At 54.7% G+C, this 16,667-nt stretch overlaps 2 protein-coding genes across 2 annotated transcripts; both read right to left on the reverse strand.

Annotated features, from left to right (window-relative positions):
- Positions 1 to 3,579: 3,579 nt before the first annotated feature.
- Positions 3,580 to 8,644, reverse strand: LOC145529857 (uncharacterized). Its single transcript, XM_081550620.1, has 3 exons — positions 5,195 to 8,644; positions 4,483 to 4,795; positions 3,580 to 4,232 (listed from the first exon to the last, which is right to left on the reverse strand). Exons 1-3 carry the CDS (start codon positions 5,429 to 5,431, stop codon positions 3,604 to 3,606), a joined length of 1,179 nt encoding a protein of 392 aa, XP_081406746.1. The 5' UTR covers positions 5,432 to 8,644; the 3' UTR covers positions 3,580 to 3,603.
- Positions 8,645 to 11,220: 2,576 nt separating this feature from the next.
- LOC145529858 (uncharacterized) lies at positions 11,221 to 16,400 on the reverse strand. The gene is made up of 3 exons (XM_081550622.1): positions 12,842 to 16,400; positions 12,130 to 12,442; positions 11,221 to 11,879 (listed from the first exon to the last, which is right to left on the reverse strand). The coding sequence occupies exons 1-3, from the start codon at positions 13,076 to 13,078 to the stop codon at positions 11,251 to 11,253; spliced, it is 1,179 nt and encodes a 392-aa protein (XP_081406748.1). The 5' UTR covers positions 13,079 to 16,400; the 3' UTR covers positions 11,221 to 11,250.
- Positions 16,401 to 16,667: the final 267 nt, after the last annotated feature.

The following is a 16,667-nucleotide window of genomic DNA, read 5'->3' on the forward strand; positions in this document are numbered from 1 at the left end:
CTCCAGGCCCTCAGTGCTGGACATCATCCGGGATACTGTGTGTGTGTCTTCCTCAGTCTGCTGTCCCTTCAGACCTTTCCCTAGTTTTCACAGGCTTGTCGTGTTGGTGTTCTTTGTCTGTTTGGAGACACATCCTTGAGAAGCTTTGTGTTTCCACTCATTCGTCTCGCGATGTATGACCTGTCTTTTGCTTTTGTAATGAGGTCTTTCCCACAGTAGATATCTTTGATTTTGCAAAGTCCACTGTATTCTCTGGGTTGTTTTGTGAGCTGCCTTTTCGTTTTGTGTGTGAAGACTCAAAGCACATGTCCGGTTTCTGCTCATTGCTCTTCTAGATTTGTGACAAGTTTTCATGGAAACTTTGTCTAGGGATAACTGGAAGTGAACTCGGTGTAAGGTGTCAAGTCTCCATCTCCATTCATGTCATGCCCTGCAGTTTCCAATTCCCTGTTCCTGAGTGGTTTTGGAGACCTTGTGGGAAGTTTGGTTGCATCGGACTTTGCGTTTCCACCTTGAGTAGATTCACACTGTTCTGCCCTCAGGGACACTGTCAAGGGGGAGTGAGGAGCTGCCTGCACTTCCAGCAGTGACCACACGGTGGGGCGAGTGCTGCTCTCCCCTCTGGGAGCCCCAGGCCACAGGCATCCCAGTGAGGAGCCAGCTCTGTGCTCAGCTGAAAGGAGTTAGTCTCTCAGGAGCCTCTGAGCCCTTGCCTTTGGATCACCCAGGGTGGGCATTTGCTGTGACAGAAAAAATTGCCCTGAATTCCATGGACGGAAGAGCCTGGCTGTGTGGAGTTCGTGAGTTGCCGTGAATCAGACACAACTGAGGACACAAAAATTCAATAGACTAAAACACTTTTTGGGGGTGGGGGGAGTGAAAGGGGGTGATGTGGGGTTTTTTGTCTTATATAATAGCCGAGGGAAATCTAGTTTAAACCTAAATTCACATAGATGGGAAAGGTATAGCTCTCCGTCACCCTATTAAAAAAAAAAAAAAAAAACGACTTCACTTTTCTGAAAGCTTATTTAGTAGCTTCCTTGAGCAGTTCATTGTGAAGGATTTTTTTTTTTTTCTGTGACATTGGCCTCATTAAAATGTACGGTTTGCCTTTACTGGATAATTTTGTTCATTGGTTTGTTAGGGAATCTTGGTAATATTTGAGTTTCCTGGGGAGTATGGTCACATGACCTGGCCCTGGCCAATCGGTGCGTTCCACCTCCCTGGCCACTGTGATTGGCTCCGGACTGGGGCAGTGCCCAATCGGGGCCCAGGGCCGGGCCTCACGTTGGAAGCCAGGGGAAGACGAGCTCTCGTCCTGCTGGGGTAGGGGAAGGGGTGGGGCCGGGGGAGGTCAGGCTCCAGCAGTGGGAGGGGCTTGAGGTCCGCCTGCGGCAGTTGGTGACCTTCCTGCTCCCCTCAGGGCAGAGCCGCCGGCCTGAGAATGAGGGCGCTGCTGAGCCCAAGGCGCTGGGATGGCCCGCTGCTGCTGTGGTCCCAGAGCTCCACCCGAGACCTGAGGGAGGCCGTCTGCCCGTGAGTCCTCTCCCGCTTGTCTGTCAGCTTGTTTGAACCATGCTGGGTTTTCTGCCCAGCTGGCTAAGGGGAGTCCCTGGAAATGCAAGGGTGTGGGTTTTGGCAGACTTCAGGGAAGACATGCCAGATGAGCCTGGGAGACTCCAGCTTAATCTGGATTCAGGAGATATCTCTTCGGGCCAGCTAGTAATTGTAGGATAAGCCTAATGAGTCTTCACAGGATGAAGAGAGTAACGTGCCAAGGTAGCAATCGATGTCCTCATTCGAGAGGATGAAGCTGGTGCTCAGAGAAGGGGGGAACTTGGCCACAGCAAGGAGGTGTGCACCCAGACAGAACCCCCAGATCCGGCCATTGGAGCTCAGGGAGGCCACTGGTGTGGCTTGTCCCTGTGGCAGGGGCCGAGGCACGCAGCCCACCCTGATTCCTGCGGGGGCCTGACTTGGGAAGTGCCATCTGGTAGCTTTGAGACTCACCAAACCAAATTGCACTGGAGAGAGGAAGGACACCTTCCTTCATCCACCCCCCACCCCCGCCGGATTCCCACATACCCTGACCCCTTTCTCTTGATTTCGGAGCCATTTCCAGAGTCCCGCTCATATGACCTCATTCGAAGTGCACTGTGGACGAGCTGCCATCTGCAGCTGCTACCACAGCAGCCAAGGGCTTTAGCTCCCGAGTACCTCCCTTCCTTTGGAACTTGGGGGCCCTCTACTCCCCACTTGCACACCACAGACCTTTGCTGAGGATTGTGGGGACCCTCACTCAGTTTGCAGCACGTTGTAGCCATCCCTGTCCTCTCAATACCTCCCTTGCCACTCAGCTTGTGAGCCCCTTTGGAGCAGCGTGGCCCACCTGGCTGCAACGGAAGAGACACAGCTGACAGTGAAACAACAGCTTAGATCTGACAGCCGGAAAGCTCTGTCAAAAGGGACCTCCCTCTTCACACCGTAGAGGCTGTAGGAGCCGCCAGGCTTTCGGAACCAGTGCAGGGGCCAAAATGACTCCACAGCCGTTTTCCTTCCTGGGGAGGGTTCTGGCTCGAGTGGGAATGGCTCAAGTCTCCTAAGGTTCTGAAAGCCCACTGTGTGCAGATTCACGGTACACAGAGAGGAGAAGGTGGAGTCCTGCCCTGGAGGTGGTCACAGCTCACGGATGAGCCAGGCAGGCAGGCAGGCAGGCAGGCAGGGCATGAGAACACCTGAGCTGCCTTCATGAGTGAATGGTGTGGGGGCAGAGGAAGAGAAGCCGGTCTGCTCCCCCATGTGGTGCCCAGGGCAGGTTGTCCCCAGAGGAAACCCTTACGACGGTGAGGACTCTCACTGCTGTTTCCCAAGGGGTTCCGTCGGTGCGTGTCTTCCCCGGAGCGGTCAGGCCGTCTCTAAAGTACACTGGCCATGGGCATTGCCTCTCCTTGGAACTTCCCACGTGTTTCTCTTTTTTATGGAACAGTGATTTTTCTAGAGGGGTTCTGGGCCACAAGGTTGTTGGGTCATTTTCTAGCCTTCTGTCGTGAAGAACGCTTTCCTGGGCGTTGGGGTGGTTTGTTGTTCCAGCTCCCTTTCTTGGCTTCTTTTGGGAGCTGGTGCAACAAGAGGAGCTCAGCCTCTGCCTTCTGGCTGAGATGTCACCCTTCAAACAGCAATGCCTGCCTGGAGATAATGATGGCATTTGCCAAAAGGGCTTCGTTTGGCACATGATATCTTGAAAGGACGTACACCGTCCTGTCAGCTATCAAAGGCTAGTTCAAATGACATAAAAATGAGAACTCTCCAATGGAGTCTTACAGTAGGTGGAGAGTCCGAAAGAAACTCCTTCAGTCATTTCACTGAGAGTCATTGATTGGGGACACCAAGAATATAGGAAGGAATGCAGAAAGAAAAGTTGAAATTGTGTTCAGGATCGGGGGGGAGGGATGAACAGGGCGTGCTTGCCTTGAATCCAGGCTTTGTTGGGGGGTGGGGCATAAAGATCAAACGGGTCTGAAACCACAAAGTGGTGATGGTAACACAGTATCACCAGAGTCACACAACAGTGTTCCCAAATTGCAACAATGATGAAAAAGTTTACTAATCCCAACTTAACCAACAAAAATACACGAAACCATACAAAAAGTAAAACATCACCAGTAAGGTGGAAACAAACCAAATGCAAAGCAGTTCAGGGGAAAGGAACTCCATGTCCCCTGGGGGCAGACCGAGTTGACGGCGTCCACGGTGAGCCGACAGGGATGGAGGCGGCAGAGCCGACCGCTCCCCTGGACGTGGTGTTTCCGGCAAGGGCTCTGGGTCTCTGTCCAGAGCGGGGGCTCGTTCTTCCTGCAGGGGCGGGTGAGTCATCGTCGGCGTCTGGGTGTTGCGCGGGAGCCAGGGCAGGCTCTCCCTGCCGAGGCGGTGACTCCTCCTCTGCCTCGGGTTCTCCTGCCAAAGCCCGAGCAGGTACAGGTGCACGTGGAGGTGGAGGTTCTGGCTGAGGGGGTGGGACATCAGTGCCTGGGGCTGGGGGTCCTGCAGGCACGGAGATCCGATCTGCCCGGTGTGCTGGCCAGAACCCAGCTGGCCTGGTGTCTCTGCGAGGGCAAGTCTCGGTTCTCCATCTGCCCTCGGTGGATCCCTGGGTCCTGCACCTGGAGCCACCACCTCTGTAGGGACAGGTCTGGGAAGTGGAGCCTGGTTCCAGTTGGAGGCCAGTGCTAGAGCTGGGGGAGAAGCAAAGTTTGCCCACAGGCCAGCCTTGGCATGTGCGTATCCCGGGACAGAAAGCTTCCAAGAGATTCCCAAAGAATACCCAGGGTCGGATGTCTTTTGGGACTGAAGTGTGCAAGATGGGGGTGGGGGTGTGAGGCCAGCGCTTGCTGTAGGCCCAGCAGCATCTTTCGGGGACTCGTCCCTGTGTAGCTCAGCACCCCCTCCCCACACACTCCCGTGCACCAGCCCCAGCGTCCTCACCTCTGTGCTCTGGCGTGCTGGGCTCCAGGTCCTCCTGCTGCCTCAGAGGCCGGGGTTCTCGGGACTCCGGGTCGGAGCCGGGTGTGCTGAGCTCCGTGGCAGCCTCAGACTGGGCCGCCGGGTGTATCCTGGGCGGTGTCTCGGCAGCAGGCCTTCCCCGCCTCCGCTTCGCCCCCGGTGGGGCTGATGCCTCCGTGGGCACGCTCACCTGGAGCCTGCACTGGGCCTCAGGGGCGGGGGGGTGGTGCTCCGACCCCTCCCTCCGGGAGGTGGACGGGGTGTCCCCGTCCTCGGCCTCATCACGTGGGAAGCTCTGCAACGACAGTGACCGTCAGCCAGCCGTGCTGGGACTTTTCCGAGCTGGGCCTGGCCAGTGGAGCCGCTGCTTCTGCCTGCTCGAACTTCTCTTCCCAGAAGGGTCAGAGACGTGTGTCTGCTCAGATCCCCACCCGGGAGGAAAGAGACCCACCTGAGGGTGTGAGGCCAGCCTGGGCGGCCGGCGCTGCCCGCACTCTCCCCATCCCAGCCAGCCTGCTCTCCCCTGGGGTGTGGACACAACTTGCCCGTCGGCTTCTGACCCCACATCCGCCTGGGCTTCCTTGAGGGAGACACACCCCGAGAAACCCGCATCCACACACACAGGCAAAGGACCCGGTGTTTCCGGGTGGCATGGGAGAGGTGGCCTGGCCCGGCCTGGGGCTCCCCGTGTTACCTTTCTGTTTCTCCGGGCAAAGGGCCAGAGGCCTCTCGGGGGTGCCCTGAGCCAACGTTGACAGGGTGCCCACGCACACTGCCTGTGAGCTCTCCTGAGGCCCCGGCCTCTGGGCAGGGGCAAACAGCAGAACATCCTGGCAGCAAGTGATCTGGCTGGGGGCTCCTCTCCGCTCTGGAGGCCTGGATACCCGGGTTGCGGGTTCTGTTGGGTTCTGTTGCCGGCAGGTGACATCATTTCCTGGGGTTCGTGCTGAGGTCCCTTCCCCAAAGCTTCCCAAGGGAATCTCTGGGTTTCTGACTGCTCGACCACCCCCCTTAGGCCATGTGCAGGCACAGTGACAGCCACACTGCCCAGCCCACAGCCCTGGGGAGGCCTGGGTGCAGCCAGGGCCTGAGCTCCGAGGACCCCGCTGCTCTCAGACCAGGCTCCTTCTTCTCATAAGTGGTGTGGCCCTGGACAAGCGTATGCCCCTCAGGGTTTCCCCAGTCTCTCCATCTGCAGAGTGGGGGTCATTCTCCCATCTGCTTCCTAGTTCTGTCGGCCTACGAGCAGCTCCATGCCTTTCCACCTGGGGCCGATATCACGTGGAGCTTGTGCGCTGAGACTTCAGAAAGAAAGACTCCATCCAGGGCTGACACAGCACAGAATGGGGCAGAACGAGGCCTGGATGCGCCGTGGTACCCAGGAAAAGGCACTCCCCCTCCTGACTGTTTTGAGACCCCGCATCCAAGTTGGAGGACCGAAAGGAAGACTCGAAGGTCTCCCTCTCTTATAGAAAAGAGTAGCCAACTTTCTGGTCCTCTGTTTCCATTGAGATTCTGTTCAAGTGTCCCAGCTCGGCTTCTGCGGGTGGCTGAGCTTCTAAGGGCTCCCTGCGTTCTTGTCTTTTCCTCTCCAAACCTTCCGTCCTTTTCCCCCTTCTGGGGTGGATGGGCGCTGTCGTTGCTTCTACCTTCGAGACAGATTGATGAAAAGTCTGGACCGTCGATTCCTTTCCTCTCTCTGGTTCCGTGTCTCTCTCTGGCTCTGTCCCTCTCTTTTCCCTTCTCGATTCAGTCTGTGTCTTCCTCTTTCTCTCTCGTGTGTGGATGGATGGATGCTAGGAATGCACATGTATATGATTAGATGAGGGTTATGTTTTAGGGATAGGTTAGAGGGAGAGAAAGGCTTTAGGTCGGAGTTGGTCATGGGGGAAGGGTCAAGGGTGGTGGTGGTGTTTCTTGGAATCTGAGTGCTGTGCATTCTTCGTCTCTTTCCATATGAACCCCTTCTCAGATACACCACTTGCAAGGAGTCTCTCATGTTCCGTTTCCTATCTTTTGCATTTCTGAATGCTTAGCTTCTCTGTTGTGAAGAGGTTCCATTGGAAGGAAACCCGTTGGCGTACTTCGTTTTCCTCTTTCCCTTACTTGAAGAGACCCATTTCTACCTCCGCCCAGCAAATGGCAAGGAGACTCTGATGTTAAGGAGCCTTTGACCTACGCTTCTTTCTAGCTATCTCATGATATCAGTCTTTAGGGTGAGGTTTTCCCCCGATATTGAGGTGGTGTGAGATCAAAACCAATAGCGTTCTTCAGATGTAGCTGTCTGGTTTTCCCATGGACATTTATTGAAGAGGCTTTCTTGTTCCCATTTGGATATTCTCCCCTTCTGTGTCAGAGATGAGTTGACCATGGATGCCGGGGTTTGTTTCTGGACCCTCAACTTTATTCCATCGATCTGGATCTGTGTGTGTTGTTGTATTCCCAATAGCATACTGTCCTGCTGCTGCCGCTGCGGCTAAGTCACTTCAGTCGTGCCTGACTCTGTGCGACCCCATGGCCTGCAGCCTACCAGGCTCCTCCGTCCATGGCATTTTCCAGGCAAGAGTACTGGAGTGGGTCGCCATCGCCTTCTCCGATACTCTCCTGAGGATCCTAGTTTGGTCGTCTAATTTCCTTTCACACAACCTTGGATGTCCGTATCGGGGCTTTTTCGTCGGATTGTATTGACAATTTAGGCTCTTTTCTGTTTCCGTACCCCTTTTGCAATTCTTTGTTCGGTGCGAAAATGCATTGGCATTTTGGGAGGAATAGCATCGAAGCTGTGGATTGCCTTGTGGGGCTGTGACATCATTTTCCCAATAGGAATTCTTTCAAGCCCTGAGCACAGCTTCTCTTTCCAGTGGTTGGTGTGGGCTTGATCTTCCTTCTTCCATCTCTCGCCGTTTTGTCAGGACAGGTCCTTCCTTCCCTTCTGGGTTAGATGGACTCGTGGGTATCACTTCAGTGAATGGCATTGTCAGTGGGGGTGATAATTCCCTTCTCATTGGAAGACTTTGCTGTGAGTATTAGAAATGCAAGTGATTTCTCTTCCCCTTCCTCCCTGTCCATCTCTCAGAGCCACCGGGAAACAGAGGCCTCATCCAGGGTCACACAGGCCTGAGGGAGTGCAACTAGACTGTTGTTTCTCCAGGCCCTCAGTGCTGGACATCATCCGGGATACTCTGTGTGTGTCTTCCTCAGTCTGCTGTCCCTTCAGACCTTTCCCTAGTTTTCACAGGCTTGTCGTGTTGGTGTTCTTTGTCTGTTTGGAGACACATCCTTGAGAAGCTTTGTGTTTCCACTCATTCGTCTCGCGATGTATGACCTGTCTTTTGCTTTTGTAATGAGGTCTTTCCCACAGTAGATATCTTTGATTTTGCAAAGTCCACTGTATTCTCTGGGTTGTTTTGTGAGCTGCCTTTTCGTTTTGTGTGTGAAGACTCAAAGCACATGTCCGGTTTCTGCTCATTGCTCTTCTAGATTTGTGACAAGTTTTCATGGAAACTTTGTCTAGGGATAACTGGAAGTGAACTCGGTGTAAGGTGTCAAGTCTCCATCTCCATTCATGTCATGCCCTGCAGTTTCCAATTCCCTGTTCCTGAGTGGTTTTGGAGACCTTGTGGGAAGTTTGGTTGCATCGGACTTTGCGTTTCCACCTTGAGTAGATTCACACTGTTCTGCCCTCAGGGACACTGTCAAGGGGGAGTGAGGAGCTGCCTGCACTTCCAGCAGTGACCACACGGTGGGGCGAGTGCTGCTCTCCCCTCTGGGAGCCCCAGGCCACAGGCATCCCAGTGAGGAGCCAGCTCTGTGCTCAGCTGAAAGGAGTTAGTCTCTCAGGAGCCTCTGAGCCCTTGCCTTTGGATCACCCAGGGTGGGCATTTGCTGTGACAGAAAAAATTGCCCTGAATTCCATGGACGGAAGAGCCTGGCTGTGTGGAGTTCGTGAGTTGCCGTGAATCAGACACAACTGAGGACACAAAAATTCAATAGACTAAAACACTTTTTGGGGGTGGGGGGAGTGAAAGGGGGTGATGTGGGGTTTTTTGTCTTATATAATAGCCGAGGGAAATCTAGTTTAAACCTAAATTCACATAGATGGGAAAGGTATAGCTCTCCGTCACCCTATTAAAAAAAAAAAAAAAAAAAACGACTTCACTTTTCTGAAAGCTTATTTAGTAGCTTCCTTGAGCAGTTCATTGTGAAGGATTTTTTTTTTTTTCTGTGACATTGGCCTCATTAAAATGTACGGTTTGCCTTTACTGGATAATTTTGTTCATTGGTTTGTTAGGGAATCTTGGTAATATTTGAGTTTCCTGGGGAGTATGGTCACATGACCTGGCCCTGGCCAATCGGTGCGTTCCACCTCCCTGGCCACTGTGATTGGCTCCGGACTGGGGCAGTGCCCAATCGGGGCCCAGGGCCGGGCCTCACGTTGGAAGCCAGGGGAAGACGAGCTCTCGTCCTGCTGGGGTAGGGGAAGGGGTGGGGCCGGGGGAGGTCAGGCTCCAGCAGTGGGAGGGGCTTGAGGTCCGCCTGCGGCAGTTGGTGACCTTCCTGCTCCCCTCAGGGCAGAGCCGCCGGCCTGAGAATGAGGGCGCTGCTGAGCCCAAGGCGCTGGGATGGCCCGCTGCTGCTGTGGTCCCAGAGCTCCACCCGAGACCTGAGGGAGGCCGTCTGCCCGTGAGTCCTCTCCCGCTTGTCTGTCAGCTTGTTTGAACCATGCTGGGTTTTCTGCCCAGCTGGCTAAGGGGAGTCCCTGGAAATGCAAGGGTGTGGGTTTTGGCAGACTTCAGGGAAGACATGCCAGATGAGCCTGGGAGACTCCAGCTTAATCTGGATTCAGGAGATATCTCTTCGGGCCAGCTAGTAATTGTAGGATAAGCCTAATGAGTCTTCACAGGATGAAGAGAGTAACGTGCCAAGGTAGCAATCGATGTCCTCATTCGAGAGGATGAAGCTGGTGCTCAGAGAAGGGGGGAACTTGGCCACAGCAAGGAGGTGTGCACCCAGACAGAACCCCCAGATCCGGCCATTGGAGCTCAGGGAGGCCACTGGTGTGGCTTGTCCCTGTGGCAGGGGCCGAGGCACGCAGCCCACCCTGATTCCTGCGGGGGCCTGACTTGGGAAGTGCCATCTGGTAGCTTTGAGACTCACCAAACCAAATTGCACTGGAGAGAGGAAGGACACCTTCCTTCATCCACCCCCCACCCCCGCCGGATTCCCACATACCCTGACCCCTTTCTCTTGATTTCGGAGCCATTTCCAGAGTCCCGCTCATATGACCTCATTCGAAGTGCACTGTGGACGAGCTGCCATCTGCAGCTGCTACCACAGCAGCCAAGGGCTTTAGCTCCCGAGTACCTCCCTTCCTTTGGAACTTGGGGGCCCTCTACTCCCCACTTGCACACCACAGACCTTTGCTGAGGATTGTGGGGACCCTCACTCAGTTTGCAGCACGTTGTAGCCATCCCTGTCCTCTCAATACCTCCCTTGCCACTCAGCTTGTGAGCCCCTTTGGAGCAGCGTGGCCCACCTGGCTGCAACGGAAGAGACACAGCTGACAGTGAAACAACAGCTTAGATCTGACAGCCGGAAAGCTCTGTCAAAAGGGACCTCCCTCTTCACACCGTAGAGGCTGTAGGAGCCGCCAGGCTTTCGGAACCAGTGCAGGGGCCAAAATGACTCCACAGCCGTTTTCCTTCCTGGGGAGGGTTCTGGCTCGAGTGGGAATGGCTCAAGTCTCCTAAGGTTCTGAAAGCCCACTGTGTGCAGATTCACGGTACACAGAGAGGAGAAGGTGGAGTCCTGCCCTGGAGGTGGTCACAGCTCACGGATGAGCCAGGCAGGCAGGCAGGCAGGCAGGCAGGGCATGAGAACACCTGAGCTGCCTTCATGAGTGAATGGTGTGGGGGCAGAGGAAGAGAAGCCGGTCTGCTCCCCCATGTGGTGCCCAGGGCAGGTTGTCCCCAGAGGAAACCCTTACGACGGTGAGGACTCTCACTGCTGTTTCCCAAGGGGTTCCGTCGGTGCGTGTCTTCCCCGGAGCGGTCAGGCCGTCTCTAAAGTACACTGGCCATGGGCATTGCCTCTCCTTGGAACTTCCCACGTGTTTCTCTTTTTTATGGAACAGTGATTTTTCTAGAGGGGTTCTGGGCCACAAGGTTGTTGGGTCATTTTCTAGCCTTCTGTCGTGAAGAACGCTTTCCTGGGCGTTGGGGTGGTTTGTTGTTCCAGCTCCCTTTCTTGGCTTCTTTTGGGAGCTGGTGCAACAAGAGGAGCTCAGCCTCTGCCTTCTGGCTGAGATGTCACCCTTCAAACAGCAATGCCTGCCTGGAGATAATGATGGCATTTGCCAAAAGGGCTTCGTTTGGCACATGATATCTTGAAAGGACGTACACCGTCCTGTCAGCTATCAAAGGCTAGTTCAAATGACATAAAAATGAGAACTCTCCAATGGAGTCTTACAGTAGGTGGAGAGTCCGAAAGAAACTCCTTCAGTCATTTCACTGAGAGTCATTGATTGGGGACACCAAGAATATAGGAAGGAATGCAGAAAGAAAAGTTGAAATTGTGTTCAGGATCGGGGGGGAGGGATGAACAGGGCGTGCTTGCCTTGAATCCAGGCTTTGTTGGGGGGTGGGGCATAAAGATCAAACGGGTCTGAAACCACAAAGTGGTGATGGTAACACAGTATCACCAGAGTCACACAACAGTGTTCCCAAATTGCAACAATGATGAAAAAGTTTACTAATCCCAACTTAACCAACAAAAATACACGAAACCATACAAAAAGTAAAACATCACCAGTAAGGTGGAAACAAACCAAATGCAAAGCAGTTCAGGGGAAAGGAACTCCATGTCCCCTGGGGGCAGACCGAGTTGACGGCGTCCACGGTGAGCCGACAGGGATGGAGGCGGCAGAGCCGACCGCTCCCCTGGACGTGGTGTTTCCGGCAAGGGCTCTGGGTCTCTGTCCAGAGCGGGGGCTCGTTCTTCCTGCAGGGGCGGGTGAGTCATCGTCGGCGTCTGGGTGTTGCGCGGGAGCCAGGGCAGGCTCTCCCTGCCGAGGCGGTGACTCCTCCTCTGCCTCGGGTTCTCCTGCCAAAGCCCGAGCAGGTACAGGTGCACGTGGAGGTGGAGGTTCTGGCTGAGGGGGTGGGACATCAGTGCCTGGGGCTGGGGGTCCTGCAGGCACGGAGATCCGATCTGCCCGGTGTGCTGGCCAGAACCCAGCTGGCCTGGTGTCTCTGCGAGGGCAAGTCTCGGTTCTCCATCTGCCCTCGGTGGATCCCTGGGTCCTGCACCTGGAGCCACCACCTCTGTAGGGACAGGTCTGGGAAGTGGAGCCTGGTTCCAGTTGGAGGCCAGTGCTAGAGCTGGGGGAGAAGCAAAGTTTGCCCACAGGCCAGCCTTGGCATGTGCGTATCCCGGGACAGAAAGCTTCCAAGAGATTCCCAAAGAATACCCAGGGTCGGATGTCTTTTGGGACTGAAGTGTGCAAGATGGGGGTGGGGGTGTGAGGCCAGCGCTTGCTGTAGGCCCAGCAGCATCTTTCGGGGACTCGTCCCTGTGTAGCTCAGCACCCCCTCCCCACACACTCCCGTGCACCAGCCCCAGCGTCCTCACCTCTGTGCTCTGGCGTGCTGGGCTCCAGGTCCTCCTGCTGCCTCAGAGGCCGGGGTTCTCGGGACTCCGGGTCGGAGCCGGGTGTGCTGAGCTCCGTGGCAGCCTCAGACTGGGCCGCCGGGTGTATCCTGGGCGGTGTCTCGGCAGCAGGCCTTCCCCGCCTCCGCTTCGCCCCCGGTGGGGCTGATGCCTCCGTGGGCACGCTCACCTGGAGCCTGCACTGGGCCTCAGGGGCGGGGGGGTGGTGCTCCGACCCCTCCCTCCGGGAGGTGGACGGGGTGTCCCCGTCCTCGGCCTCATCACGTGGGAAGCTCTGCAACGACAGTGACCGTCAGCCAGCCGTGCTGGGACTTTTCCGAGCTGGGCCTGGCCAGTGGAGCCGCTGCTTCTGCCTGCTCGAACTTCTCTTCCCAGAAGGGTCAGAGACGTGTGTCTGCTCAGATCCCCACCCGGGAGGAAAGAGACCCACCTGAGGGTGTGAGGCCAGCCTGGGCGGCCGGCGCTGCCCGCACTCTCCCCATCCCAGCCAGCCTGCTCTCCCCTGGGGTGTGGACACAACTTGCCCGTCGGCTTCTGACCCCACATCCGCCTGGGCTTCCTTGAGGGAGACACACCCCGAGAAACCCGCATCCACACACACAGGCAAAGGACCCGGTGTTTCCGGGTGGCATGGGAGAGGTGGCCTGGCCCGGCCTGGGGCTCCCCGTGTTACCTTTCTGTTTCTCCGGGCAAAGGGCCAGAGGCCTCTCGGGGGTGCCCTGAGCCAACGTTGACAGGGTGCCCACGCACACTGCCTGTGAGCTCTCCTGAGGCCCCGGCCTCTGGGCAGGGGCAAACAGCAGAACATCCTGGCAGCAAGTGATCTGGCTGGGGGCTCCTCTCCGCTCTGGAGGCCTGGATACCCGGGTTGCGGGTTCTGTTGGGTTCTGTTGCCGGCAGGTGACATCATTTCCTGGGGTTCGTGCTGAGGTCCCTTCCCCAAAGCTTCCCAAGGGAATCTCTGGGTTTCTGACTGCTCGACCACCCCCCTTAGGCCATGTGCAGGCACAGTGACAGCCACACTGCCCAGCCCACAGCCCTGGGGAGGCCTGGGTGCAGCCAGGGCCTGAGCTCCGAGGACCCCGCTGCTCTCAGACCAGGCTCCTTCTTCTCATAAGTGGTGTGGCCCTGGACAAGCGTATGCCCCTCAGGGTTTCCCCAGTCTCTCCATCTGCAGAGTGGGGGTCATTCTCCCATCTGCTTCCTAGTTCTGTCGGCCTACGAGCAGCTCCATGCCTTTCCACCTGGGGCCGATATCACGTGGAGCTTGTGCGCTGAGACTTCAGAAAGAAAGACTCCATCCAGGGCTGACACAGCACAGAATGGGGCAGAACGAGGCCTGGATGCGCCGTGGTACCCAGGAAAAGGCACTCCCCCTCCTGACTGTTTTGAGACCCCGCATCCAAGTTGGAGGACCGAAAGGAAGACTCGAAGGTCTCCCTCTCTTATAGAAAAGAGTAGCCAACTTTCTGGTCCTCTGTTTCCATTGAGATTCTGTTCAAGTGTCCCAGCTCGGCTTCTGCGGGTGGCTGAGCTTCTAAGGGCTCCCTGCGTTCTTGTCTTTTCCTCTCCAAACCTTCCGTCCTTTTCCCCCTTCTGGGGTGGATGGGCGCTGTCGTTGCTTCTACCTTCGAGACAGATTGATGAAAAGTCTGGACCGTCGATTCCTTTCCTCTCTCTGGTTCCGTGTCTCTCTCTGGCTCTGTCCCTCTCTTTTCCCTTCTCGATTCAGTCTGTGTCTTCCTCTTTCTCTCTCGTGTGTGGATGGATGGATGCTAGGAATGCACATGTATATGATTAGATGAGGGTTATGTTTTAGGGATAGGTTAGAGGGAGAGAAAGGCTTTAGGTCGGAGTTGGTCATGGGGGAAGGGTCAAGGGTGGTGGTGGTGTTTCTTGGAATCTGAGTGCTGTGCATTCTTCGTCTCTTTCCATATGAACCCCTTCTCAGATACACCACTTGCAAGGAGTCTCTCATGTTCCGTTTCCTATCTTTTGCATTTCTGAATGCTTAGCTTCTCTGTTGTGAAGAGGTTCCATTGGAAGGAAACCCGTTGGCGTACTTCGTTTTCCTCTTTCCCTTACTTGAAGAGACCCATTTCTACCTCCGCCCAGCAAATGGCAAGGAGACTCTGATGTTAAGGAGCCTTTGACCTACGCTTCTTTCTAGCTATCTCATGATATCAGTCTTTAGGGTGAGGTTTTCCCCCGATATTGAGGTGGTGTGAGATCAAAACCAATAGCGTTCTTCAGATGTAGCTGTCTGGTTTTCCCATGGACATTTATTGAAGAGGCTTTCTTGTTCCCATTTGGATATTCTCCCCTTCTGTGTCAGAGATGAGTTGACCATGGATGCCGGGGTTTGTTTCTGGACCCTCAACTTTATTCCATCGATCTGGATCTGTGTGTGTTGTTGTATTCCCAATAGCATACTGTCCTGCTGCTGCCGCTGCGGCTAAGTCACTTCAGTCGTGCCTGACTCTGTGCGACCCCATGGCCTGCAGCCTACCAGGCTCCTCCGTCCATGGCATTTTCCAGGCAAGAGTACTGGAGTGGGTCGCCATCGCCTTCTCCGATACTCTCCTGAGGATCCTAGTTTGGTCGTCTAATTTCCTTTCACACAACCTTGGATGTCCGTATCGGGGCTTTTTCGTCGGATTGTATTGACAATTTAGGCTCTTTTCTGTTTCCGTACCCCTTTTGCAATTCTTTGTTCGGTGCGAAAATGCATTGGCCTTTTGGGAGGAATAGCATCGAAGCTGTGGATTGCCTTGTGGGGCTGTGACATCATTTTCCCAATAGGAATTCTTTCAAGCCCTGAGCACAGCTTCTCTTTCCAGTGGTTGGTGTGGGCTTGATCTTCCTTCTTCCATCTCTCGCCGTTTTGTCAGGACAGGTCCTTCCTTCCCTTCTGGGTTAGATGGACTCGTGGGTATCACTTCAGTGAATGGCATTGTCAGTGGGGGTGATAATTCCCTTCTCATTGGAAGACTTTGCTGTGAGTATTAGAAATGCAAGTGATTTCTCTTCCCCTTCCTCCCTGTCCATCTCTCAGAGCCACCGGGAAACAGAGGCCTCATCCAGGGTCACACAGGCCTGAGGGAGTGCAACTAGACTGTTGTTTCTCCAGGCCCTCAGTGCTGGACATCATCCGGGATACTCTGTGTGTGTCTTCCTCAGTCTGCTGTCCCTTCAGACCTTTCCCTAGTTTTCACAGGCTTGTCGTGTTGGTGTTCTTTGTCTGTTTGGAGACACATCCTTGAGAAGCTTTGTGTTTCCACTCATTCGTCTCGCGATGTATGACCTGTCTTTTGCTTTTGTAATGAGGTCTTTCCCACAGTAGATATCTTTGATTTTGCAAAGTCCACTGTATTCTCTGGGTTGTTTTGTGAGCTGCCTTTTCGTTTTGTGTGTGAAGACTCAAAGCACATGTCCGGTTTCTGCTCATTGCTCTTCTAGATTTGTGACAAGTTTTCATGGAAACTTTGTCTAGGGATAACTGGAAGTGAACTCGGTGTAAGGTGTCAAGTCTCCATCTCCATTCATGTCATGCCCTGCAGTTTCCAATTCCCTGTTCCTGAGTGGTTTTGGAGACCTTGTGGGAAGTTTGGTTGCATCGGAGTTTGCGTTTCCACCTTGAGTAGATTCACACTGTTCTGCCCTCAGGGACACTGTCAAGGGGGAGTGAGGAGCTGCCTGCACTTCCAGCAGTGACCACACGGTGGGGCGAGTGCTGCTCTCCCCTCTGGGAGCCCCAGGCCACAGGCATCCCAGTGAGGAGCCAGCTCTGTGCTCAGCTGAAAGGAGTTAGTCTCTCAGGAGCCTCTGAGCCCTTGCCTTTGGATCACCCAGGGTGGGCATTTGCTGTGACAGAAAAAATTGCCCTGAATTCCATGGACGGAAGAGCCTGGCTGTGTGGAGTTCGTGAGTTGCCGTGAATCAGACACAACTGAGGACACAAAAATTCAATAGACTAAAACACTTTTTGGGGGTGGGGGGAGTGAAAGGGGGTGATGTGGGGTTTTTTGTCTTATATAATAGCCGAGGGAAATCTAGTTTAAACCTAAATTCACATAGATGGGAAAGGTATAGCTCTCCGTCACCCTATTAAAAAAAAAAAAAAAAACGACTTCACTTTTCTGAAAGCTTATTTAGTAGCTTCCTTGAGCAGTTCATTGTGAAGGATTTTTTTTTTTTTTCTGTGACATTGGCCTCATTAAAATGTACGGTTTGCCTTTACTGGATAATTTTGTTCATTGGTTTGTTAGGGAATCTTGGTAATATTTGAGTTTCCTGGGGAGTATGGTCACATGACCTGGCCCTGGCCAATCGGTGCGTTCCACCTCCCTGGCCACTGTGATTGGCTCCGGACTGGGGCAGTGCCCAATCGGGGCCCAGGGCCGGGCCTCACATTGGAAGCCAGGGGAAGACGAGCTCTCGTCCTGCTGGGGTAGGGGAAGGGGTGGGGCCGGGGGAGGTCAGGCTCCAGCAGTGGGAGG

This window comes from Giraffa tippelskirchi, chromosome 12 (genome assembly GCF_054371585.1).
Source record: "Giraffa tippelskirchi isolate mGirTip1 chromosome 12, T2T-mGirTip1v1.2.pri, whole genome shotgun sequence".
Taxonomy (NCBI): Eukaryota; Metazoa; Chordata; class Mammalia; order Artiodactyla; family Giraffidae; genus Giraffa; species Giraffa tippelskirchi.

What these genes read in the sequence shown, in the direction of transcription:
- LOC145529858 (XM_081550622.1), bottom strand. Translation starts at nt 13,078, where the DNA reads ATGATGTCACCTGCCGGCAACAGAACCCAACAGAACCCGCAACCCGGG. An exon ending in TTGCCCGGAGAAACAGAAAG is followed by an intron (nt 12,443 to 12,841) that starts GTAACACGGGGA and finishes CTGTCGTTGCAG; the next exon opens with AGCTTCCCACGTGATGAGGC. An exon ending in CAGCACGCCAGAGCACAGAG is followed by an intron (nt 11,880 to 12,129) that starts GTGAGGACGCTG and finishes CTTCTCCCCCAG; the next exon opens with CTCTAGCACTGGCCTCCAAC.
- LOC145529857 (XM_081550620.1), bottom strand. Translation starts at nt 5,431, where the DNA reads ATGATGTCACCTGCCGGCAACAGAACCCAACAGAACCCGCAACCCGGG. An exon ending in TTGCCCGGAGAAACAGAAAG is followed by an intron (nt 4,796 to 5,194) that starts GTAACACGGGGA and finishes CTGTCGTTGCAG; the next exon opens with AGCTTCCCACGTGATGAGGC. An exon ending in CAGCACGCCAGAGCACAGAG is followed by an intron (nt 4,233 to 4,482) that starts GTGAGGACGCTG and finishes CTTCTCCCCCAG; the next exon opens with CTCTAGCACTGGCCTCCAAC.